General features: G+C 51.4%; 1 protein-coding gene across 1 annotated transcript in view; it reads left to right on the forward strand.

Annotated features, from left to right (window-relative positions):
- The window catches only part of XKR7 (XK related 7), a 28,467-nt gene extending 3,917 nt beyond the window's left edge, over positions 1 to 24,550 (forward strand). The window contains exons 2-3 of the mRNA XM_072800514.1: positions 16,254 to 16,456; positions 17,665 to 24,550. Of these exons, the coding sequence (XP_072656615.1) occupies positions 16,254 to 16,456; positions 17,665 to 18,620 (1,159 nt within the window). The 3' untranslated portion in view covers positions 18,621 to 24,550. The remainder of the gene's footprint in view (positions 1 to 16,253; positions 16,457 to 17,664) is intronic.

Below are 24,550 nucleotides of genomic sequence, written 5' to 3' on the forward strand. Positions count from 1 at the left end.
GTGGCAACTGATATACCCAATCAGAAAAGAAAATGAGGCTCAGAGAAGTCAATTAACTTGTCCAAGGTCATCTGCTGAGGAAGTGGGGGGAGGTGAGGTGCCAATCCAGCTTTCTCCAGCTCCCAAGCCCAAATCCTATCTCTGGCACCACCACACTGGCTGCATTGGAGGATTGCAGAGCAATGGCCCTGCACAAAGACAGATTGATCCCTGAGAAAATCAAACACAGATCCTTTGATGGGACATGAAGCTGGCTGTGAGCTGGACAGCAACCTGTGTTTTCATCCCTCCCCACCTCCCCAACCCCAACCCTCAGAGCTGTTAAGCCACTCAGGGTTGTTAAGCCAATTAAAGCCCTAAGCCTGTCTTCTCTGACCCTGTGGGCAGCAGAGCGGTAAACCATGAATCCTGCTTTCCCTAATCTTGAACTCACTGGGCTCAAGCTTTGCCCAGATAAGCATAGTTTACTAAGCCAATTAGTGGGAGATGATCTGGCATAGGATTGCTCTGAGGCTGTCAGGATCTGGGGACTCAAAAGAGGCAGGCAGGCAGGCAGGCAGGCCTGCAGAGGGAAAGCCTTATCTCTAAATACTCCATCTATGCCCCAGCACTGCTCCCTCTGCCTCCTCACAAACCCTACACTCAAGAGAAGTTCTGAAATGAATTAGTGACCAACTGGGTGTAAAGTCAGCTTCTGGTTCTTCTCTCTAGAAAGCTATATTCTTGGCTTCATGGTTAAGAGTACGGACTCTGGATTCAAATGTCCTCAGTTCATTTCCTATATGTGATCGTTACAAGCTATATAATCTCTCCGTGCCTGAGTTGTACCTTTGGAATCTAGGGGCCATAATAATGCCACCTCTTGGGTTGTTTCTATGTTTCATATGATAATGTGTACCAAGGATTTAGCAAAGGGCTGGTTCCATTGTTAAGTATTCAGGACCCTTGGAGGTGAGCAGACCATCAGCCCTGGTCTTTGTTCTCTGTGGAAGAGATTTATTCACTTCATACCTGGCCATGGAGGGGGCAGGATGGCAAGAGGGCCTCAAAGGTACCTGTTCTTTTAGTCTGTAGTCATTCATTCCACAAATCTATGGAGTACCTGCTGTATAGCAGGCACTGTGCTATATACTGGGAATAGAGTGGTGAATGAGACAAAGTCCCTGTTCTCATAAAGATCAATAGTCTAATGGGGGAAGCTGATAAATAAGTAAAATCAAATATAATATGTATTGTAAACATAATATGAGATCTAATGGGTCAACTAGTAATTGCTGTGGAAAAAGTGAAACAGGGCAGGGGTCTGCAGAGGTCCAGGGAGGAGAGTGTGGCTCTTTGAAATGAGGTGACCAGGGTAGGCACTTGCCAGGAGATGCCATATGGGCAGAGGACTGAATGAGGTGAGGGTGAGCTGTGTGGAGGGAAGGATGTCCAGGACAAAGGGAAAGAGAAGAGCAAAGAGAAAGCCTGTGTGGCCGAATCAGAGTTGGGGGACAGTGAAGGAGATGATGGTGGACAGGCTGGCTGGAGCTAGATCATGCAGGGCATCATAGGCCATGGGAGGACTTAGGGTTTCACTCTGCATGCAGTGGGAGCCCCAGAGGACTTAAGCAGAGGAGGAATAGGGTTTTGACCTCTGTTTTACAGTATGCACTCTGGCTGCTGGAAAATAGATCAGAGGGAAACCGGGGTAGGCCTGGAGACCTGGGAGGATGCTGCTCTATGATCCAGGTGAGAGAAGATGGGGGCTGGACCAGGGTAGTAGCCGCAAGGGTGGGGGTCTGTTTCAGGCTCAGTGGACAGGGTATCTTTCCATCTTTTGTCATTTTCCCCACTGGGGCCAAGATGTTAATGATTAAAAACTCACTTTGGAGTCAGCCATATCCTGTGTCTGCCACTTTCTGTGATTTGGGGCAAATGGCAACTTCGTCCGTGCCTTGGTTTTCTCATCTGCAAAATGGGCATTCAGATAATAGTACCTATCACACATGGCTGGAGGGAGTAGTTAAATTAAATAATGTATACATAGTGTTTAGCACAGTGCCTAGAACACAGGAAGTATGCAATTCTCTTTAGCCATTACTATTTGTATTATTATTTATAAAATGGGTCAGGGTTTGGATTCCATAGTGGTTTTCAAACTCTTTCACTGCCTTTACACCATCATTTCAACTGAAATCTGAGTTTCTCTTTTCTGATATTTTGGTTACCTATCTAGGATTTTGTTTTCACTGTAGCATGGCTGACACATGTCTACAACACCCTGAACTTGATGATTATCCACAAGGTTCCTCCCTGTTCTGACTTTGTAAGGTTGTTCCGGGCCAGCCTCGCCACCCACCTCCGAGGAGACCCCTCTCCAGGAGGTGTTCCACCCCCCACCACCCTCTTCCCCCTGCCCATCCGGCTGCAACAGGCCATTAGAGCTGCTCCTAACAGACACAGCGGCGGCAGTTGGGCTGAGCATCCCTGTTTGATCTATAAAGACCACACAGGAGAAGCCCTGTGGGGAGGATGGAGGGCTGCCAGGAAATGGCTTTGAACCCAGGCAGCTGGGGCGAAGGTCCCTAGGGAAGAGAAGGAGGATGGGTTGGGATCTACACTGGCTTCTCCATTCACCACCTTGCCTTTGTTAGGGTCTTGAAATTCCTCCCCTGGGAAATCCTATCAGCCTCCAGTTCCCCCCAGCCTACCCCACCCCATCTTGCCTCCACCTGCAGCCAGAAGGATATTTCAAATGCTCAGATCTGACCTTGCCACAACTCTGGAGCCAGAGAGCCAGCCCAGGCTCCCCTCAGCCCCTCAAGCATGTCCAGATGCTTTAGCTTGCCATCAGAGCCTTTGGCCTCTTGCCCTTTTGTCTCCTCACTGCTCCAGCCCCCTAAAAAGCAAGCCACACACTTTTTCCCTTCATGCCTCTGAGCAGCTGCCTGTAGTCCTTCTAGCAACACCCTGTCCCATTCTCCTGGTGAAATTCTGCACATCCTTCAAAGCCAAGCTCAAATGCCACCTGTTCTGAGAAGCTTTCCCTGAACAAACCCATTTTGCCCTCAACTCTTCAGACCTCACCTCCCACTTCCTCAGTCAGGCAAGTTGTTTTTAATCTAAAGTGGAAATTGTTTAGCTGTTTTGTTTGTTTATAAAGGAACTACATGCTGTTGTTGAAACCTCAGGCAGCACAGAAAAGGTATAAAGAAGACTCCCCTCCCCTCATTATCTTGGGGAGGGGGAGAGAGGTGGAGTTATGGGAGATTTCTACTTACTAATTAGATATTTCTTATATTGCTTAAAGATTTCCTCTGGTTTTTAATTAGCCAAGAAATACATGTATACATTCATTCGCCTGCTTTTAAAAAGCCAGATATTACTGAAAATTTTAGTTACCTTTCTAGAAAACTTCAATGAGATCATTCCTCTTCACCACAATTCTGTCGAGTAGGGGGTGTGGTGATAAAGAACAAGGACTGTGGAGCTCAGACTCTGGTCTGCCATGTGTGAGCTGCATGACCTCAGGCAAGTCACTTAACCTCTCAGTTTCCTCATCTATGAGATGGAATAATAATGTCCCATGGCTAGACAAGTGGCCGTTGTGAAGGCTTAGTGATAAATACAAGGAACATGGCTTGCACAGGACTCAACATATCATAAGTGCTCAATTAGCGTGAGCTAGCATGATCGGTCCATATTACAGATGTGGAAATGACAGCACAAAGAGGTAACAGCCTCCCAGTTAGTAAGTAGCAAAGCCAGGGCTTAAAGGGATGCAGTCAGGCTCCCAAGTCTACATGTGTGACCACCAAGCAATACTGCCTTCTGCTACTTAAGTATATTCTTACTATACAATCAATCATGTATTGCTTTGGGAAGAGGAAAAAAAATCAGAAAGATATTTTTAAATTTTGATTTGAATATAAAGTACCCACTGTTAACATGCTGGGTTCTTCCTCTCAGACTTTCCCTCCAGGCACAATTACTCATTCCTCTTCAGCCCCACAGTCCTGATCATATTCTGCTGTGATCGCCTGCCCACCCAGCTGGTTTTCCTACCAGATTACAAGCCTCTGGAGGTGGTGAGGCCTTGCCCTTTCTTTTCTCTGGCCCCCATGGTGACTGGCCCAGAGCAGACCCTCTGTTGCTGTTGGGGACCTTGCACCTGGCCAGCTTTGGCAAGGTCCCTAGCAGTCATTAGAACACAAGTCTGTTGAAGCAGTCTCTGTATCCATGGCTGATGTGGGGGTGCTAAGGCAGTGTAGGCATTGAAGTGGAAGTTGTGGGCACAGCTGGGGTCTCCTTGGCCTACTTCTACAGACTTCCACATTGTCAGTGGACAAATGCAGGCTTAGGCAATGCCTTTGTACTTGTACAAGATGTGGCAGGAACAGCCCTGGGGCTAGGTTCCCAGGAGGATGCTGGCGTGGCAGCTGGGTGGCTTAGGAAATGGATCCAGTAGGTGCTCAATAAATGTTCATGTGAACTGAATGGAATCTTTGAAATCAGAATCTTGAGCAAGACACTTCATTGCCTACAGTTCAGTTACCCCATCTGTAAAATCCAGTTAGGGGCTTGAGAATACTGGCTGAGTTCCCTAGGACTGGGACATGACGGCAGAGTAATTGAGGGCTTGGGGTGCTGGGGGCTCCTGGATCTATGACTTCCTAGTCGCATGGCCCTGGGTAAGTTGCTTCAGCAGCCAGAGCTTTAGTCTCATCTGTGAAATGGCGATGGTGATAGTATCCACCTCTTAAGTTTCTTGTAAACACGTCCTGAGATAACATAAATGCACGGGGCTTTCTCATACTCTGTGCTCAGAAAATATTTCCTGCTATCACTATTATTATTGGCCTAAGTAGCAGCACAGTCCACTTACTTAGTCACAAGATAGGGGGCATCAGGTGTCCTAATGCTTGCTAATCCTCATCCACAGACAGTCTTTCAAGGAAGGAGACTTCTTCTGTATCTCCAGAGATTGTGTGAGGACAGATGACAACCCAAGGTCCAAGGGAGTTAGAATTGTCAAGATACCCTGACAATCAAGCTGCCCAGGAACGGAGCGGGCTGTTCCTGAGGCTGTGAACTCCTCATGGCCACACACATGCAGACAAAAGTGGCTGACTTTGGCAGGGAAGCTGTTGCAGGGCCTCCTGCCCTGTGTCTGGAGGGCAAACTAGATGATCTGCAAAGCCCCTTACAGTTTTAAGACCCTGTGGATCGAGCTTGAAGGCTTTATGGGGCTTAACTGCCAGATCACTGGTTGCAAATCAGTGGCCCATGAGCACATCCAGCCTGAGGATGTGTTTGTTTGGCCCACGCAGTATTTTTTTTCCTACTGCTTGATGAAACTTTTCATTATGTGAAAAAATTTAAATATACAAAAGCAGAGAGAACAGGATAATGATCCCCCATGTGCCACTACCCTGCTTCAACAATGAACTCCTGGCCAATCTTGCTTCATCTAGGCCTGCAGCATCCAATAGGACTTTCTGCTGTGATGGAAATGCTCTATACCCATCCTGTTCAATATGGTAGCCACTAGCCATGTGTGACTACTGAACATTTGAAGTGTGCCTAGTGTGACTGAGACGCTGAATCCTAAATTTCATTTAATTTTGACACATGTGGCTAATATAGGACACATGGATATTGGAGAACATAGGTGTCTAGACCCCAGCCCATTTCTTTCCTTTCCATGTTACTTTGAAGCAAATCTTGGGACATCATATCACTGCATCCATAAATATTTCAGTACCTCTCTAAAAAAGATGAACTTTTAAAAAGTATAACTAAAATACATAATACTATTATCACACCTTAAAAAAGGAATAATAATTTCTTAGAAATTCATATGGTAAGGGTGCCTGGGTGACTCAGTCAGTTAGTGCCTGACTCTTGATTTTGGCTCAGGTCAAGATCTCAGGGTTGTGAGATCGAGCCCCAAGTCGGGCTCTGTGCTGGGTGTGGAACCAGCTTGGGATTCTTTTTTTTTTTTAATTTTTTTTTAATTTTTATTTATTTATGATAGTCACAGAGAGAGAGAGAGAGGCAGAGACACAGGCAGAGGGAGAAGCAGGCTCCATGCACCGGGAGCCTGACGTGGGATTCGATCCCGGGTCTCCAGGATCGCGCCCTGGGCCAAAGGCAGGCGCTAAACCACTGCGCCACCCAGGCCAGCTTGGGATTCTTTCTTTCTCTCTCTCTCTCTCACTCTCGCTCTGTCCCACCCCCATTTTCTCTCCCTCTCTAAAAAAAAATAATAATAATAAAAATAAATAAAAATTCATATGGTGTTTTTAAAAATTAGTTGCTAACATATCCAAATTGGACATTTTTTGCACAAATATTCTAATTTCCATCTATTCTTGAAAGATTGAAATTCCATCCACACTGGGCTCACATTCTCCCAGGGCAGCAATTAGCTAGAGCTGTTCTGCTTTCTAGACAAGGGCCCATCTATCCTTCCCCAGAGTACCCCATAATAACAGTGTGGCCTCTCTACCTTCTAGGAGCTCATACACCAGGGACAGATAGAAGTGGTACTTTCTCCCTTCCCTGGTCTCCAAGTACTTTCAGATGCCACGAGACTGGACTCTCACCCCCTTTTCCCCCTGGCTCATGCCCTGCCACACAGGGACAATTCTGCCCAGAGATATCAGGAAAAGAGAGAAAGGGTAGAGGACAAAGAGTGCTGGGCTAGAGTATGGAAGTATTGGGCTTTAGTTTCTGCTCTGCACCCATTTCACAGATAGGAAAAGTGAGACCCAGAGAGAGGAAGAAGTCTGGCTGTATTCATACTGTAAAGGACAAAAGAGGTAGGAATTCAGTCCCAAATGCTTTGCTTGGAGAGGGGCTGCCTGCTTCCCTGCTGAGTGAAAAGAGGAGCTGGTGGCAGTGGGTAGGAGGGGAGAGGGTCTCAGCTTTTCAGCTAGAGCCTAAAATTAGTGGCAGGAAAATGTTTGGCCTTAGCCCAGCAAAAAAGAGGTGCCGTGACTCTGTAGAGGGCTGCTAAGGAGGAGGGAAACAGCCCAGCTTTCAGCACTGCACGAAATGGGAGCCAAACGTGTAAAATCACATTCTTTTCTGACATTTATGACTCATTTGGCTGCCAACCCCAGGAAGGTCCCATTTTGCATCCTTACAGGAGTGCTCAACATTGAGGGGTGGACAGATGGGGAGGGAGCCTCAAGGCCATTCCCTACAAGAGCTTGGTAGGTCCCAGTGCAGGTAAGGGGGACACACACACACCCCCCTGCCATTTTCCCCAGAGAATGAACAGACTGCATCTGGGTCTGCAGGGCCTGACTCAGCTTGATTTGCTCCCTGTGGTGAAATGGAAGAGTCACCATTCCGGATTTGAGATGCAACTCTGGCTATTGACCTTGGGGAAGTCACTTCTCCAAATGTCTGCTACTTGCTTCTGGAGTCCATGCCCTCCTGGGGGAGGGTGTTGGGGGTCCATATTCAACTCTCACCTGTAACTGATCTCCCACCTTCCACCTCTCTCCCCTCTGTTCCTCGCAGAGTGCTCCCTCTAAAATGCTCGGGTACTAGCCAGCCACCATTGTTCACTTGTTTAAAACCTCTCTGTGGCTCCCCATCACTCTTTCTTTTTTTTTTTTTTTTTAAGATTTTATTTATTTATTCATGAGAGACAACAGAGAGAGAGGCAGAGACACAGGCAGAGGGAGAAGCAGGTTCCATGCAGGGAGCCCAACGTGGGACTTGATCCCAGTACTCCAGGATCATGCCCTGAGCCGAAGACAGACGCTCAACTGCTGGGCCACCCAGACATCTGGATCCTCATCACTCTTAAGATACAGACCAAATGCTTCACCATGGCCCCGTCATGTCTCACTTTCTCACCTCCTTCTCTGAGCTATAGCCATTCTGACCATTTACTGCTTCCCTGAAACTCAGGACCTTTGCCCGTGTTGTTCCTCTGTCAGAAATTCCCCTTCTCCCTCCTTCACCTGGTTAATTCCTGTGCCTGCTTCAGATCATGGCTCAGCAGCCACCTCCTGAGAAGCTTTCCCTGACTGCCACGCCTTTGCAAGCTGGGCCAGGCCCTGTCTGGAACCCATGGAATGTTTGTCGTTACCAGTTTACATGCTGACTTAAACCACATCCAGTTTTCCTACTTGGGCAACGCCAAGTGGGCTGGGTCTGTCTTGCTCACTCTTGTGCCCACAAAACCTCCCAGGGCTGTAGTGAGGAATTCTAGCCAAGTACATTCAAGTACATTCATGAGCGGCAGTTGTTTTCAGGGAATGGACAGAGACACCCCGAAAGGGACTTCTCTGACCCTCTGCCTCCTGGGGACAGATTCGATGAGCCCCTGGAAAAGCCAGCCTAGGAGCAGATCCCAGGTCTGCCAGAAACTAAACTGGAAACTATGAGGCCTCCTCTTCCTGCTGGGTCCTCTGAGTCAGTTTTATGCATACCACCCCTTTCTGGTTTCATAGCTACCCAATTAAGTGGGCATGAGCTGAGGCATTCAGAGAGGAAAGGAGCTTGCCCAAGACTACACAGACAGTAAATGATGAATCCAGAATCTGAACTCTGGTCTCCCTAACTCCCAAGCTGGAGTTCTTTCTCTTTGCACTTGACTGCCTTTACTTGGGGGGAACTTATAAAGCAGAGTGTATAAAGTACATCCACACATTCATGCATTCAAGAAATAAATATAGATTGAACATTAACTATGCCGGGCACTAGGGACATAGCAGAAAACAGGACAACCAGGATCCCCGCATCATCAGAGAGACAGACAACAAATATGTAAGCAAGAAATCAGACCATTTCATGTTGTGATATGTGTTAATCGAGAAAAGAAAGCAGAGTGACAGGACAGAAGGTGGCCAGAGGGGTAGGGAGAAGTGCTTTGGACGGGGAGTAAGAGGGATCTGGGAAGGCCTCTCTGAGGAGATGACACTGAGCTGAGGTGAAAAGAATGAGAATTTGCCAGGCATTAGTGAAGCCCCTTCTATGCAGAGGCCCTGAGGCTGGAAAGGGTCTGGGGTATTCAGGAAACAGCTGGAGAGGTATGAAGGGGAACGGTGGAGGGAGGTGGGGTCCTAGAGATGGACAAACCTGGATCCCACTAGGCCTCAAAGGTCATAGTGAGGATTTTATTCTAAGGTGTGGCATAACCTGACCTAGGATTTTACAGGATCCCTCAGCTGTGATAAGAATATGTTCAGAGAGGGCAAGGAAGGAAGGAGACCAGGGAGGAGGGAGGCAGCCAACACTTGTAGTTAGTGGCCTGTGCCAGAGTGGTGCCACCTGGTGGAGGGAAGCATTTGGGTTCAGGATATTGCTGTTGGGCCCTAATGCTACCAGAACTGGATGGGTGGGGCGATGGGTGTAGGCAAGAATACAGTTCCTGGGGCTTATTTTGCAGAGGAGGATGGAGGGCTTCGGAGGACTTAGACTTTCCCAGAAAGTCCAGTGAAGGATTGAGCCTGGGTCCCCTGGTCTGGTTACTACTGTCACCCATCCTCCGGTTTTCTCTGAAGCCCTGCCATTCCAGGCAAAGCTTTTAGGTCCATCCCCATCCAACATGGGTCTTCCCTGGCAGCCGTACCACACGCTTTCCAGGAAACCAAACCACCTTCTCCGAGGCAGAGGCCCAGGGAGAGCCAAGTTTCAGTCCTAGGGCCGGCACTACCTGGGTGTGTGACTTTTATACAAGCCCCTCTCCCTTTGTGGGTCTCAGTTTCTCCGTCTGTAAAATGAGGGTAGTAATTGTGCCCACCCCAAGGATTTGCTGTGAGGAAGGGACAGTCTGTATAACAAGGTTAGTGTCCGGTTGGCACTCACTAACTGTGAGCTGCTATTCCCATTACTATGACCGCCTGCACACCGTCCCCCTACAAACCCACAGAACAGTAAGGCTCCACTTGTGCGGGGTGCCTGGCCTGGGTGGGGAACCAGAGAGCGAGCCGCGTAGGGGGTGGTTCCTGGCTGGAGCCCGAGTGCGGGAGCCGCTGGAAGCTGCTGTGTTTTTGGCCCAGAGCCATGAGGGGGAGTGGAAAGGGGCGAGAACACACACTCGGAAACGCTGAGACCGACAGATGGAGGAGCTGAGGATGTGAGAGACACAGACAGACAGAGACCCAGAGTTGGGAGATGGGGGGAAGGCAGGGGAGGGCGGCAGGAAAGTCGGCAGTCGTGCCGAGCCACGAGCTGAGCAACAGACCACCAGATGGACCAGGCAGCAGAGAGACTGAAAGACAGACAGACGGACCAATAGGCCTAGCTAGAGTTCTAGAGACAGACAGAAAAGTAGGCCCAGTATCCAAAAGGGAAAGATAAGCTATCGTGACATCCAATGTACAGACAGACTGATGTTGCCAGCCTCTAAGAGCAGACAGACAGGCTGACCTAAGAGCTGAGGGTCAGTCTAGCAGATGGACATAGTATTTGCGAGACCACATGACCCATATTCCAAGGGACAGAGAGGTAGACTGACCCAGGGTCCCAGGGCAAGACTGTCTGACAGCCAGATTGACAGAGAAGCAGGTGAATAAATAGGCTAACCTGACCCTGCATGCAAGGCACAGACACAACAGGCTGAGCTGAGCCACAGACAGAGACAGTGACCCAGATCCAGGATCTGAGGGCAGACCCAGGGATGGTTCCAAGCTGGCCGTCTGCATGGAGACTGAGGCCCAGACCAGAAATCCTGACTGGTACTAGAGACTCCAGGTGACACAAGAAGCAAAAACAGGAGAGACACAGGGTGACCTAGACACTAGGCCCAGAAGCTTCCTGGCTTCTCAGGGACATGAGATACCTTCATCCTTCCTCCTTCCTTCTACCTATAAGAGGAGCCCCCCAGGTCTGGGGAATGCTGGAATGTTCCAGGGTCACAAAGGCAACCAGACCTGGGGAACAGAGAACGAGCTCCGTCCATTTCTTACACTTTCCTGCCTGCTCCCAGAGGCAATGGGGTCCAGAAAAGATAGCTTTTTGGATGCCTCACACCCTACCTGCTGACTTCTCCCTTCCCTAGGGTTGTGTGGGGTTTTTTTATTTGTTCTTTTGCCCATAACCCCACCTTCAACAATACACACTTATCTGCTCTTCCAGTTTCCTCCTGGACATGCTTCTTTTCTGAGCACAAGAAGGGTAGTCAGCAAATCAGATCCAAAACAGATCTCTGAGCACCTGTTTCCACACTGTGAAAGGGGTAGTGGTAAACCTGTCTGTTATGTTCTGGTTCACACTGGCCTTGGACAGTTTAAGTCAGTGTTGTGGGGGGCCCAAACAGGCTAAGATGTATCAGGGAAGCCTGCCTGGAGGAGGAAGGACAGAAATGAATCCGTGAGCCCAGGAGTTGCCTGCCCATGGAGTATCCCGGCAGTAAGCAATCTCAGGCAATGGAGCCCTAGGGCCTTGAAGGTCAAGAGAAAGACACATGCAAACACTCTTTCACCTTTGTTCATTCAACAAATATTTATTGAGTGCCTACTACATGTACTGATGCTGAGGAGACAGAGGTGACCAAGGCCGACTGAGTCCCTACCCTCATAGAGCCAGTGGTAAAACAGAAAATCAATATGTAAATTAATAAATAAGATTGTTTGATATGTATGTTACGAAGTTCAGACAGGGCTATGTGACAGTTGAGAGTGGTTTAGTGAGGGTGCAGGGTCCACATGGGATGAGTGACCTAGGAGGCCACTCTGAGAAGGTGACACAGGAGCTGATGAGGAACTAGCCATGGGAGGGTCTTGGGGAAGGGTGTTCCAGGCAGGGCAAGTAGCAAGTGCAAAGGTCCTGAGTCAGGAACGTTAGGCTGTGTTTGAGGAACCTCCAGGGCAGGTGGAGTGCCAACAACAAATGAAGCAGTAGCTTGAGAGTAGGAGAGAAACTAGCAGGGCCAGATGGTTTAGGGCCTGCAAGCCAAGGGAAAACCCTTGGACTTTATTCCAAGTGTGATGGGAGGCCCTTGGAAGGTTTTGAGAAGGGGAATGACATGATCTGACTGGTTTTTAAAGTATCTTGCCTGTTGCCACGTAGAGAATGGACTACAGGGGGGCAGGAGTGGATACCCAGAACCCACCAAGAAGGCAAAAGATGATAATGGTCGGGACCAAGGTGGTAGCAGTGGAGAGAATGGATGCATCGGGGATGCCTTTTGTTAGAAACCAGATGCACCCCACCCCCAGATTGGATTCCTCTCCCTGAGATGAGGCATCCTTCTTTGTGGGTGGTGTTGGTCCTGTTTGTGGTGAAAATCAGCTTCTTCCAACTTCCCTTCAAATAGAGTAGAATAGGTAGGCTTCCTGGAGGAGGTTTCAAGAGAGGCTACTTGGTGATCTGGAGAAGCCAGAGGCCTCCACCTACCATGTGCTCCCAATCTCTATATGCACACCCCTCTTAGTGTGCAAATTACTTTCAAACCCATCACCTCATCCAATGCTCACAACAAAGAGGAAAATGAGGCTCAGAGAGGCAAAGAGACTACCCAAGGCCATACAGCATCTGGGAAGCAAACCCACAAGCCCTGCATTTTGACATCTTGCCTTTCTGATCCTCATCCCAGCGGCTGTGACACAGGCAGGATGGTGAGTGCTGGCCCCTTCTCAAAGAAGGTAAAACTGAGGCACAGGGAAATTAGGTTACATGTCCTGGGCAGGGCTGTTTTAAAACCTTTGTGAGCCCCACATCTATCAAGCATATTAAAATGCAGCCACATCAAACACCAAATGTAAATTATATATAACCAGATAAAAGCCAAATTGCAGTCGATTGGCTGATATCATGTTCTGTTTTGCAGACATTTAATTAAACATTTATTAATTTTGATCCTGCAGTTTTTCCCTGTGTATTAGAGCCAATTTTTTCCCCAGGCCTCCAACGTTTTTCCTAGGCCCATGAAAACCTCACAGTCCCTTGGCACCAAGCATTTGGTACCGGCTGGAAGGAACAGTCACGGTTTTGGGTGCTGTTGCCAAAAGGGGCAGAGTGAGGCTGAACCCAGGTCCTCCCATCCCCGGACTGTAGCGTGGTCTTTCCACACTGCCCAATGCCTCATTTTGGGGACTCGGGGCCTCCTTTCTTCCCCTCCCCTTCCCCACTCAGCCCACAGCAGCCCTGAGCTGGGTGAGCCCTTTGTCTGCGGTTATCTGGGGTGAGGGGCCTTGGAAGCTGGCAGAGGAGGGGGCAGGAGTGGGCGGGGAGGTGGGCAGGCAGCCTGTCAGGTGGTGATGGATGCTGGCCGGCCCAGGGCCTCCCTCATGCTGACCCGGGCCAGGAAACAGATGGTCCTCCAGCCTGAGAGAAACTTCCAGGGTGTCGCCCTCCCCCAACTCCCCAGGCCCCTTCACGTCGGACCAGCTGGTCTCTCCTTTCTGTTCAAACCCAGAGCCACAGGAACAGGGAAGGGAACAGGTCTGGGGGAAGATGGAGGCTGGGAAAGGTGGTCTGTGATCTGGGCTCCCCAGAAGCCCTGCAGCCCATCCTGGTCTCTCCCATAGCCCCCCACTCCTGGCCATCTCTGCCTCTGCTGTCTGCCCCTCCTCAGTGCCCTGCCTTAGCTCAGCCTGTCAGCCCAGGCCTGGACCAAACCCCAGCCTCTCCTGGCTTTCCTCCAAACCAGCCTCCAGAGCGAGCTTTCTAAGCCAGCAAGCTGATCACATCCCCTTGACTGTGGGATAGAACTCAGATTTAAAATAAAATATGAACGCTTCAGTCCGGAATGTAATGCCCTTCACAATTCTAATCTTCCTATGCCCCTGCCTGTGAAAAGCCACCCCTCCATGCCCAGCAAATCACTGGCCATATCCCTAAAAGGCCATGCCTCTATGCCTTGGTCTCGGCTGGTTCTTCTGCCTGGAATGCCCTTCTACCTCCTGCGTGCCTTCTAATCCTACCTATGCTTTAAAACTGAGATCAAATGTTTCTTCCTCTGGGAAGTCTTCCCTGATTTCCTCCCTGCTCCAGCTAAAGTTACCCATCTCTTTTCTGGGTTCCACAGCAAGTCAGATCTTATCTTGTCTCTGCCCCATTGTACTGTGAGATACTTAAAGCACAGGGCCTGACACCCAAGAAGTGATCCAAAATATACTTGGTATGTGAATCAGTGATTCTGGCTGTTGGGATTCTTATGTGGGAGGAAGTCAGGGGCCCAGAGAATGAAAAGTACAGGGAAACAAATTTCTGTATACCAGAAGAAACACAGTCCAGTCTTGGAGATGCTCAAAAGGCAAAGGCCCTGCCCTGCCTCATAAGGTAGGGACTCCCTATCCTGGGGAGCGTGTAAGCAGGAGGTGTAAACACACAGGCCTGTGGTTTGCGGAAGGACTGCTAGCATCAGAATGGAGAGTTAGACTGAGGAGCCTTTGCTTTTGTTGATTCTCTTCCCCTTCCCAGCTGCTGGTTCCACACTGTGTATGTCATGTCGAGGGTGTGTCTACACCATTGATTGGTGCCGGGAAGACACAGGGATGAGGAGGAGAGCCCTGAATGGGATGTTTCTGGCCATGTTATGGGAAGGAGAGATTGAGTCACAGAGCATTAGCTCTAAAAGGATCTCCAGAGTCATCAAGCCCATCCTTCTTGTTGGCAGATAGAGAAACTGAGGCCTAGGGAGGGCCACCCCATTTCTGTGATGGAATACTCCTTTGGGGAAACTCTTGGTGTCAGTTGATCCCAAATTCCAGGGAGTACTGTGAATCCTCTCTTGAACTGGCAACACACAGTTGAATACAGTTGGTCCCCAGGTTCCCAAACAACATCTTAAAAATGCCAGCACTTCACATCTGGGAGTAGACCTCCCCAAACCTGGTTCTCCAATTTCAGATTCAAGTAATAGGATCACTGAATCTCTGTTGGGATTTTCTTCCCTGATTTCTGCGGAGATAACATCTAGAAGAGTGCTCTCTGGTTTCAGCAAAGGGTGTGCCTGCCCCATGAATCAAAGAATTCGGGAGTTGGGGGCAGGTCTATGGCTGCACAGCCTGGGGCAGATCTGCTGGGCAAAGAACGAGGGCAGAGAGGGGAAAGCACGCCTGGAGATCTGGGTGGCAGGCCCCTTCTCATCTTACATGGGCACTGCACTTCATTGGTGGAGAGCATTTTAAAACCCATTTTATCCTCACAGCCAATTTGGGAGGGATTCCACTGAGGCTCAGAGAGGTTCTGGCTCAAGATCACATAGTAGTTGAAGCAAAGTGAGCACTTGAACTCAGGACTTCAGAATCCTTTCCTTACTCCCTACTTGGTTACCAGAGTTGTATTCAATTGAAACAAACTTGCCATCATGCATGCATTCACTCTTTGAGCCAACACAGATTGAGCACCCACTGTGTGCTAAGAACAGACAGTACAGCAGTTAGCAAGCTGACTGAGTCATCCTCACAGAGCTCCCAGTCTGGGGGTGATGGATGCATTAGCAGGCAGTTACAACTCGCTGTGGGTTAGACAGAAGCCTGTCTGGAGAGGTCCCTACCCCAGGTGGAAAGTGGTCAGCAGAGCCTTTCTGGAAAAGGTGGTGTTTAAAAGCTGAGCTTTGTTAGAAAAGCAGGAGTTACCAGGTGTGGGGCTGCAGCGCGGTTGGAAGATAGGGCAAGGTGTTCCGGGCAGAGGGAACAGCAGGTGCAGAAGCCCAGAGGTGAGGGAGCATGTTCGGAGCTGGGGTCTGTGGCCTGTGCAGCACAGCTGTAGCCGTGAAATTTGCTGGAAGAAGCAGCTCATGAGGAAGCATCGAAGTCTCACATGCCAGGGGACCTATGAGCAGCTTCTCTGTGCCCTGTGGGGAAGAACTGGGCACTGAGAGGTGTAGTTGGGGATCAAGTCAGGAAGCTGGGGGTTGGCACCAGGGACTGTTCCTGAAGGAACCAGGCTATCTGGCTTTGAATCCTGGTTCCCCTGCTTCCTAGCTGTGTGACCTTGGACAAGTGGTATAGCTCTCTAGGTGTTAAGTTTCCTCATCTATAAAATGAGGACAGTAATGGGAACTTCAGTGCACGGTAAGGAGTTGGGAATCCCGCAAAAAAAGCAGACCCCAGAGCAATAATGATGATGAGAATGCTGAACTAAGGGTTTACTTTGTGCCAGTGCTTTAAGCTAGGGAGCCCATTCGGGGATCCCCACTCCCCCCACGACGACGACAGCCCCCGAGGTGATCCTTACAAAGGCGCATTTTACAGCCGAGGATACGGGCTGTGCTCAGCGCAGGGAGCGTTTACACACCGCGCACCTGCCTCAAGGGGGCTGAGCGCGGGGGTCTGAGCTCGGCGTCCCTCCCGCAGGTACCTGCGCGCCATGTACCTGGGGCTGCAGAGCCGCTGGCGCGGGGAGCGGCTGCGGCGCCACTTCTACTGGCGGATGCTGTTCGAGAGCGCGGACGTGAGCATGCTGCGCCTGCTGGAGACCTTCCTGCGCAGCGCGCCGCAGCTCGTGCTGCAGCTCAGCCTCCTGGTGCACCGCGGCGGCCAGCCCGACCTGCTGCCCGGTGAGCTCCGCCCCCGCCCACCCAGCCCCGCCCCAGGGCTCGCCCCGCTTCCGTAGTCTGCTGCAGGGGGCCCACTACCCTTCCTACCACCCCCACTACTAACCACTTGCTGTCAGGGATTTGGAGGCTCCACCCCCGCTACTCTCACTACCTTCCAGGCCTCTGGAGACACCCAAGTCCCCTCCAGCGGCCCATTTACCCTCCGTGTCGGGAGGGGCCTGGCCTCCTTTTGGGACCCCTGGGTGTCCCCACTCTCATCCTCCCCTCTTCTCCCTTGCCAGGGCAGAGCAGACCCCATTTCTGCTAAGTCCAAAAACACCCCTGACCCCATCACCACACCTCAGACCCTACCCCTCATTCCCCCAAACTGTCCTGATCCCAGATGGCATCTCTTGGGGACCCTCCCCTAACTCACAGACTTGCTCAGTCACCCTCAGTCTCCAGAGAGCCTGTTTATCAGCCCCCTCACTGGTCTTCACTTCCTAAGGACGCCTCCCAGGCTTAGTCCTGGTCCCCATGCCCTCTCATAGACCAGGCCAACCCTTTATGGCAGAGAAAAGCCATATCCCGGAGTTACCCATGCTCCTCCCACCCAGACACTGTCCATCCCACCTTCAATGACCTCAAAGATTCTATCACCACCTCTGGCTCCTGGACACCCTTTCCCCAGGTTCCCGGGCCCCAATCAGAACTTCCCAACACGGATTTCTTCTCATACCCTCAGCTGTGTTCAGCTTGGATACCCCTCTCCACCCCCCAGCTTCACCCTGGTGGCTTGTAGCTACAAATAGTCCCCTCCTGGCTCCTCCATGCCCTAATCATGACACCCCCCCCAACTCTTCACCTTCTTTTTCACTCCCAGAATCCTGGACCCTAATTTCCCACCCTCCCACCAAGACCCCTGAATCCCAACATCCCTTATTCTTAGAGACCTGGCCTTGTCCCTTATGGAGACCAGAGTCACCCATCTTCCCTCTGCCTTTATGCTCCTGCAGAAGTACCCAGCCCCATCCACTCTCCCTGCTCCCATCATTGCTCTTAAAGACCACCCACCTAGGCCCTCTGCCCAGCCCTCCTGATTTAGAGAGACCCTTCCCTCACACCTCCTCAGAACCCAGCTCCTGACCCAGAACCCTCCCCCTCTCCTCAGACCCCAACCCAGACCCACCCCTAACCCAGCCCACCCCACCCTCACCCTGTCTCTGCAGCCCTGTCCACCTCCGCCTCCCTCGTGTCCCTGGCCTGGACGCTGGCCTCCTACCAGAAGGTGCTGCGGGACTCGCGGGACGACAAGCGGCCGCTGTCCTACAAGGGCGCCGTGGCCCAGGTGCTGTGGCACCTGTTCACCATCGCGGCTCGCAGCCTGGCTTTCGCGCTCTTTGCCAGTGTCTACAAGCTCTACTTTGGCATCTTCATCGTGGCTCACTGGTGCGTCATGACCTTCTGGGTCATCCAGGGCGAGACAGATTTCTGCATGTCCAAGTGGGAGGAGATCATCTACAACATGGTAGTGGGCATCATCTACATCTTCTGCTGGTTCAATGTCAAGGAGGGCCGCAGCCGCCGCCGCATGACCCTCTACTACTGCATCGTCCTGCTTGAGAATGCCGCGCTCACTGGCTTCTGGTACTCTAGCCGCAACTTCTCCACCGACTTCCACTCGCTCATCCTGGTCTGTGTGGTGGCCTCCAGCTTTGCGCTGGGCATATTCTTCATGTGTGTCTACTATTGCCTCCTGCACCCCAATGGGCCCATGCTGGGTCCCCAGGCAGCTGGCTGCATCTGCCCGGAGGCCCCAGGACCCTGTGGCCCACCAGCCGATGCTGTCACAAGTCCCCCGAGGTCCCTACCAAGGACTACAGGCGCTGAGAGGGAAGGGCCCTCAGTGGGGGGTGAGCGTGCAGGGACCCCCACGCCACCTGTCTTCCAGGTGCGGCCTGGCTTGCCTCCCACACCAGTGGCTCGTCCTTTGCGGACAGAGGGGCCTGTCATTCGGATTGACCTGCCCCGGAAGAAGTACCCTGCATGGGATGCTCATTTTATTGACCGCAGGCTCCGGAAGACCATTCTGGCGCTGGAGTACTCCTCTCCTGCCACACCTCGGTTGCAATACCGGAGTGTGGGGACCCCCCAGGAGCTGCTGGAGTATGAGACCACGGTGTAGGCCACAGTCTCCCTGCAGAAAGGGATAGGCTTGGCTGACCCCACATCAACCACAGTGTTGAGCCCAGAATTTCAGGGCCACCCAGCTAAAGGGGTGTGAATCTGTTGGTCCCGGGGTAGAGTGGCCTACCATTGGGTTCTTTCAGGGGAGGGGACAGCCTTGTGGAGGCCCCAGCCCTAGACCCTGTTTTCAGCCCTGTGGCCCATTTCCTAAACTCCCCCGAACTAGGGTCCAGGGAATTAACTGGTGCTACACTCCTCATTAGCTGCCCCACTTTCATGAAGGCCTACGTACCACATCTGGTGCCAGGGGCACTGCACCCTCTCCCCTGCCTGGAGTCACCCACATGTTGCTCCTGGTGGACCTTCCAGAGAAAGGGCACTGTCTGGGGCCCATGACCTAGGCCCTGTGCTCCTCAGGGGGTGTGTATGTGTGTGCGTGGGGGGGGGGGGGTGCTGCTTCTTTGGGGACGGATCTCTGAGAAGGATGGAGAAGGTCATGGAAGATGTGAGGGGAGGTGGGAGCATCTGGTGGGCAAGGTTGGTACAGTTCCCGTGGGGTCCAAGATCCGGAGCCTGGGCAGGAGGGAAATGAAAGGAGGGAGTTGGGGTGGCGTGGGGAGTTGGGGTGGGAACTAACAGTGCTGCAGCTGGACAGGAGGAAGAACCCTGAGACAACCGAGGGGTTGAGGCCAGCAGAAGCATGAAGCGAGAGCAGGTTGGGGGCAGCAGAACCCTCAATCCACCACATAGAGAATGTTCAGGAGACACCCTTTGTTGTGGGCTCTATTATGGATGAGGTTCTAGACACCTCAGGTGAAATGTTTCCAGGAGCCATTCTTTGTTCTAGATGAGTATCTAGAACATTTCTTCCAGATAAAGGTCTTGAATACAACAGATAAAATGTCTAGGAAGATACTCTGGGCTCAATTATACATGAGGTTCTAGCACATTTAGCAGAGAAACTGTTCTAGAGAGACATTCTTAACTCTGGATTAAGTTTTAGAACACTTACCTGATAAAATGTCTGAGGGAGTCACTCTGATCTGGATTCTGTGGTGCTCACAGTGAAGGCACTGGAGCCCTGCTGTTCTGCTCTGGGAGATTGTAGCTCCTGCCATGGTGGTGGGGAGGGGACTCTAGAACCCCATGTAAGTGGGATGTTCTAGGAACGGGAACTCCAGTTTCGATTTCTGGGATTTATAGGAGTTCTGTGCCCTCATCCACCTTGGTCCACAGCTGTTTTCCCCAGACAAAAGTGTCCTCACAACCCTTGAGACAGTTCAATCGCCAACTGGTTTCCAGCTGAAAAAAATTAGCTCTGGGGACATGACATAAATCTTGGCTCTCAGCCACCCTGCAGATGCAGCTCCCTGGAATAGCAGCTGGAAAACTGACAGGTTTTTGCCTCAGATCTGACAAATTTCTAGGACCTGTAGTCTATTCCCCTAACATCCTAGGGTGCCCATGGGACCACTTCCCACGCCCCCTCCCCCTTTCTCTGGGACAGTCAGTCCTGGATAGGGTGGGGGAGTCTGGGAGCAGAGAAGTTGGCAGTTCTGTGGGGTGAGGGGACAGAGCCTCTAAACAGAGCCTGGAGCCTCCCCCCACGTCCCCACTCCCCATGCCAACTAAGTTCCGTTCACTACAAGGGCACAGCAGACAATATTAAGGACACCTGCAGACCTGGGCTGGGGGTGAGGAGGCCCATGAGAATCCCAGACTATGCAATTAGAGAGGCACTTTGCTCTCTCTTGTTCAGCCGCCCTTGGGTTATAAATGGGGAAACAGAGGCCCAGAGTGGCAGCTAGTCTCACGGGTCCCAGAATCCTGCTGTCCCATCAGATAGTGACGGGTGAGGTGAATTTACTGAGGATTCAAGGAGAGGGACACATTCAGGGTGCAGGGTGACCCCAAAGGCAGAGAGGGCAGGACTGCCCACATACACAAGCACACATCACACCCGTGACACAAGTCACCTCACCCCCCAGCACACAGGCGACTGCATAGACATCCACATGGGCCCAGATGGAGTGTGCATTCCCTCCACCAACACATAAGAATGCTTTTACTACTTTCTTTCTTCTACTTCCCCAACCCCTGAGAAGCTTCAGGAACCAGGCCTGAGGTGATGGGTGGTGGAAGAGGTCTGGTGCTGACCCAGGCCTCCTCTGGTGGGTTCACCACCTCATTCTCACCTTGTCTTCTGCCCAAATCTGTCTCCAGAGACTGAATTCCAGGGCCAGTTACATGTTAAAGCCCTTGGTGAGGCAACTATGCTGGGGAAGCAGACCCAAGTCTGGATGACTGCTTCTCCAGGGCCAAGTGTTATCTCCCCTAAACTCGCCCCTGCTTGCAATAGCTCTACAACCCAGTTTACAAAGGAGGAGATTGAGGCTTAGAGAAGTGACATGAGGTCAGCCTTGACAAGTTATTTTACTCCCCAGCATCCTTGAATGGCCCACCCAGTGGCTGTCCCATCAGCCAGCGTCCTAGAAGGAAAAGTTAAAAATACCCTCCCTGGAAGCTGGAAGTCCTTACAGCTCCAAAAGCCACCAGAGAAGGAGGGAATAGGAATGAGCCGGCAGTGCTAAGATGCGGCCTGAGGCTCTCAGGGAAACCAGGGCCACAGTTTTGGACCTTCCTCCATCCCTACCCTCCACATCTCTTTTCCACAAAACCCACCTTCAAACCTCTGCCTCCAAGGACAACCAAGCCCTGGAAATGACCACAGTGAGGGGCCCTAGGAGAGGCCACAGGCACCTTCTCCTGCTTGTTACCCTCAGGAAAGAGCTGAGCCTCCAAGGAACCCACCCCCAACCACCATATACCCGGGAACTCAGGACCCCATCCCTTCCTGTCCTGAGGTTGTGCTCTCAGCTGGCCTGTCTCCCTCTTCACTTGGTCCTCATCAGTCTTCTTGTTTCACTGGGCTAGTGGAATCAGAAGAGGGGAAGGGGCATCATCCCATTTGTGTTATTTTGTTGTTGTTTTTTTTCTGTGACACAATCTACCTCAGCCAGTCCCTCTCTTCCCTGCCAGAATTGGACCCCCTGGGTCCCTTCTTCCTGCTTCCCATTGTCTGTCCTGTACCCCAGCTTGGCTGCTTAGTCCTTCCCAGAACCCCTACAGGGTCCTTGCAGTGAGAGAATATTCCAGAACCACAGCCCAGAGGGACCCGTGAGGTCCCTAAGTTTCCTGCCCTCCACATCTACTATAGAGGAGAAATGGAGGCCCAGAGAGAGCCAGGGACTTGCCCAAGGTCACACAGAAAGTCAGTATCAGAGTTAAGCTTTTCCTGGAGCTAAGAGGTAGTTGGGTCCACCTTAATTTTGCCAGGAAGAGAACAGGACACTGAGTACCAAATTTGCCCTCAGTGACTCTACACCCAGGAGACATTGTCCCCGTTTTCAGGGTAGACCTCTGTCTCCCAGTTTTCTGGAACTGATCCCCCAGCTTGTTGACTGTGCTCCCCAAACCTCTCCAGGCACAACACACCCTTCATCACACCTCCATGCACTTATATACCATGTGCCTTGTAACTGTCACCCCAATTGAACAGCACAAACCTCCACCCCTCCCTAGCAAGGGTTCCCCCACAGGGAAGGTTTTCTTGGTCCCCTCCTCTCATCTGTCCCATCTTTGTGTCTCCCCCAAATCTGCCTTACCCCCAGGCATCTCCCTGCTACACTGAGTCCAACAGAGGCATGTCACCATAAAAGTGGGAGAAAGCAGAGGCCAGGGAGGGCGAGACCTGGTGAGGGCCAAAGGGGCTGGAAATATCTAAGGAAGGTCTTACCTGGCAACCCAATGCCCTAAGGACTAAAGTCCCACAGGTCCTTCCCTTGGAGCTCACCTGGGCTTGGCACTCACAGAAACCTAGGGTAGTGAGGAAGTGTTCCCAGAAAGGGGTATATGGGTTGCAAGTTCAAATGCCTTCAGGTACTGAAGAAAATGAGGGCAGAGCAAGTGCTATATAGTAGGTAGTGGTAGAGACTCTGGGAAACAGGAGAGTATGTGCCCTGCCTATAGGACCCTAGAATTCAAAGTTTTGAAAAACCTTGTGCTGGCCAAATAAATCTCAGATTTGGCCCATGGGCCACCAGTTTGAAATCTCTGGTTCAACATGTTGAGAAGGTTCTAGGAAGCCATGCAGAGTCTGATAACCCCTCTGGGGAAGTCAAGGACAGAGGCCTGGCTCCCTCTGAGACTTTAAAAAGTGACCCTGAGAGCTGTCCTCCCTCCACCCCCACTCTGAAAAGTGGAAAGGGAAGGGAGACCTGGGCATTCACAGGGTCCCTGCCTGGGGAACCATCATCTAATAAGGGCTAGAGGCCCCTCCATGCCTGAAGGGGGCACTTTAGAGGCTGAGGTTCTCCATTGTTGGGGCGTCTGGTTAGGAGGAACCTGCCTCCTGTGAAGGCAGAGTCCAGGGAGAGGAAGACTGAAAAAGACTGAAATCCAAGACCCAACTGCCGCCATCACATGCTGGCTCCTGCCACCCTTTGGCATCTGTCTCCCTCCCAGATAAAGCTGGAGGTAGGTCCTGCAGGGGGAAGAGCTACAAATTTCTATATGGATATGTTTTGAAAGGTCTCATTGGAAGGGACTGAATGATGCCAGGCCACCTGGGCAGCAGTGGGCATGGTGCCCAAGCTGCGTCTTCTCAACCAGAGGGCCTTCTAAGACCCTGGGCCTGGGTAGGGCAAAGGGACTACTACATGCCGATCTGGATGGGGAGGGGCTGGCCCTCTGATGCCTGGCCTCATCCACCCTTCTCTGATCACACCGTGGTGGGCGCTGCCCTCTCCCCAGCAATCCTGGCCTTTTTTCTATGCACAATCATTGTAAGGGCACCCCCAGGCCAGGCTGAAGGGGTGGGGGCCCTGGGGTTCCTGCAATAATCCCAGAGTGGAGGGTAGCCTAAGACAAAAATGAGGGAGAAGTTCACAGGGCGTGGAAGGAGGAAAGGATATTCCTCCATCTATCTCTCACCTGAATTTCCCAGAACCTAAACCAGACCTGTCTCCGATGGGCTAACCCACCTTGGCAGGGGGAGGGAGAGTGCTCTCAGATAAACACAGCCCTCAACCAACCCCCTTGGTTTTCCAGACTAGTAAAATAGCTAGAAAGGACCTGAATGATTCCCAGAGCACCCCCTCTTATAATTTTCACCCCTGAGGATCCTATAGTTTGGGAGATTTTTCTGCCAAACAAGCCTCACTTCTTGAAGAATAATTAATCTTCCCACATTAAATTAACTCAAGCTGAGCTTCTGATTGTAGATAAATGCTCCCAAGGCCTCAAGTTAGCTTTCAGGGCTTGAGGGTGGGGGAATATCTGTATTATTTTGGAGTGTTTAATACACAATTCTCATGGGCCTCCATTCCTGCCTCCACCGATCCTTAGGGTCTAGGACCCCAAGTTGGGAATCTGGTTTACTTATCCAGCGTCCTGTTTTACTAAGGGGGAAGGCTCATGGGGCAGCCAGCCCAAGGTCACTGGGCCAGTTGGTAGCAGGGTGGGACCAGAGCCCAGGTCCTTTGGGGCCCCACCAGAACATTCCCAGCACTGATGCTTCCCCTTCCACTAAGTCTCCAACTCCAGGAACCACTAGCCATGATCGAGGGGCTGATTTCCCTCCCTCAGCACAATTCCCAGTGATTCTCCCCTCTGGGTTCTTTCTTCCCTCTCTACCTGGCCCCCACCCTTGCCCACCTCTGTTTCCTATTCCTGGTCCCACCTCCTGGTATTTACTACATCTGTGCCATCCTTAGACCCCGGCCCCCACTCACCCCTCTGCGCTTCCCCCAGGAGGGGGAGGAGACCCCAAACGGGGGCTTCTGTACTGAGACTCTTTTGTACACCACAAACTTTTTGTATATTTTTAATTTTGCTGCGACATGAGATATTAAAAGTCATTTCAGTACA

The sequence above is a fragment of the Canis lupus genome, chromosome 26 (assembly GCF_048164855.1).
Source record: "Canis lupus baileyi chromosome 26, mCanLup2.hap1, whole genome shotgun sequence".
NCBI classification, from domain to species: domain Eukaryota; kingdom Metazoa; phylum Chordata; class Mammalia; order Carnivora; family Canidae; genus Canis; species Canis lupus.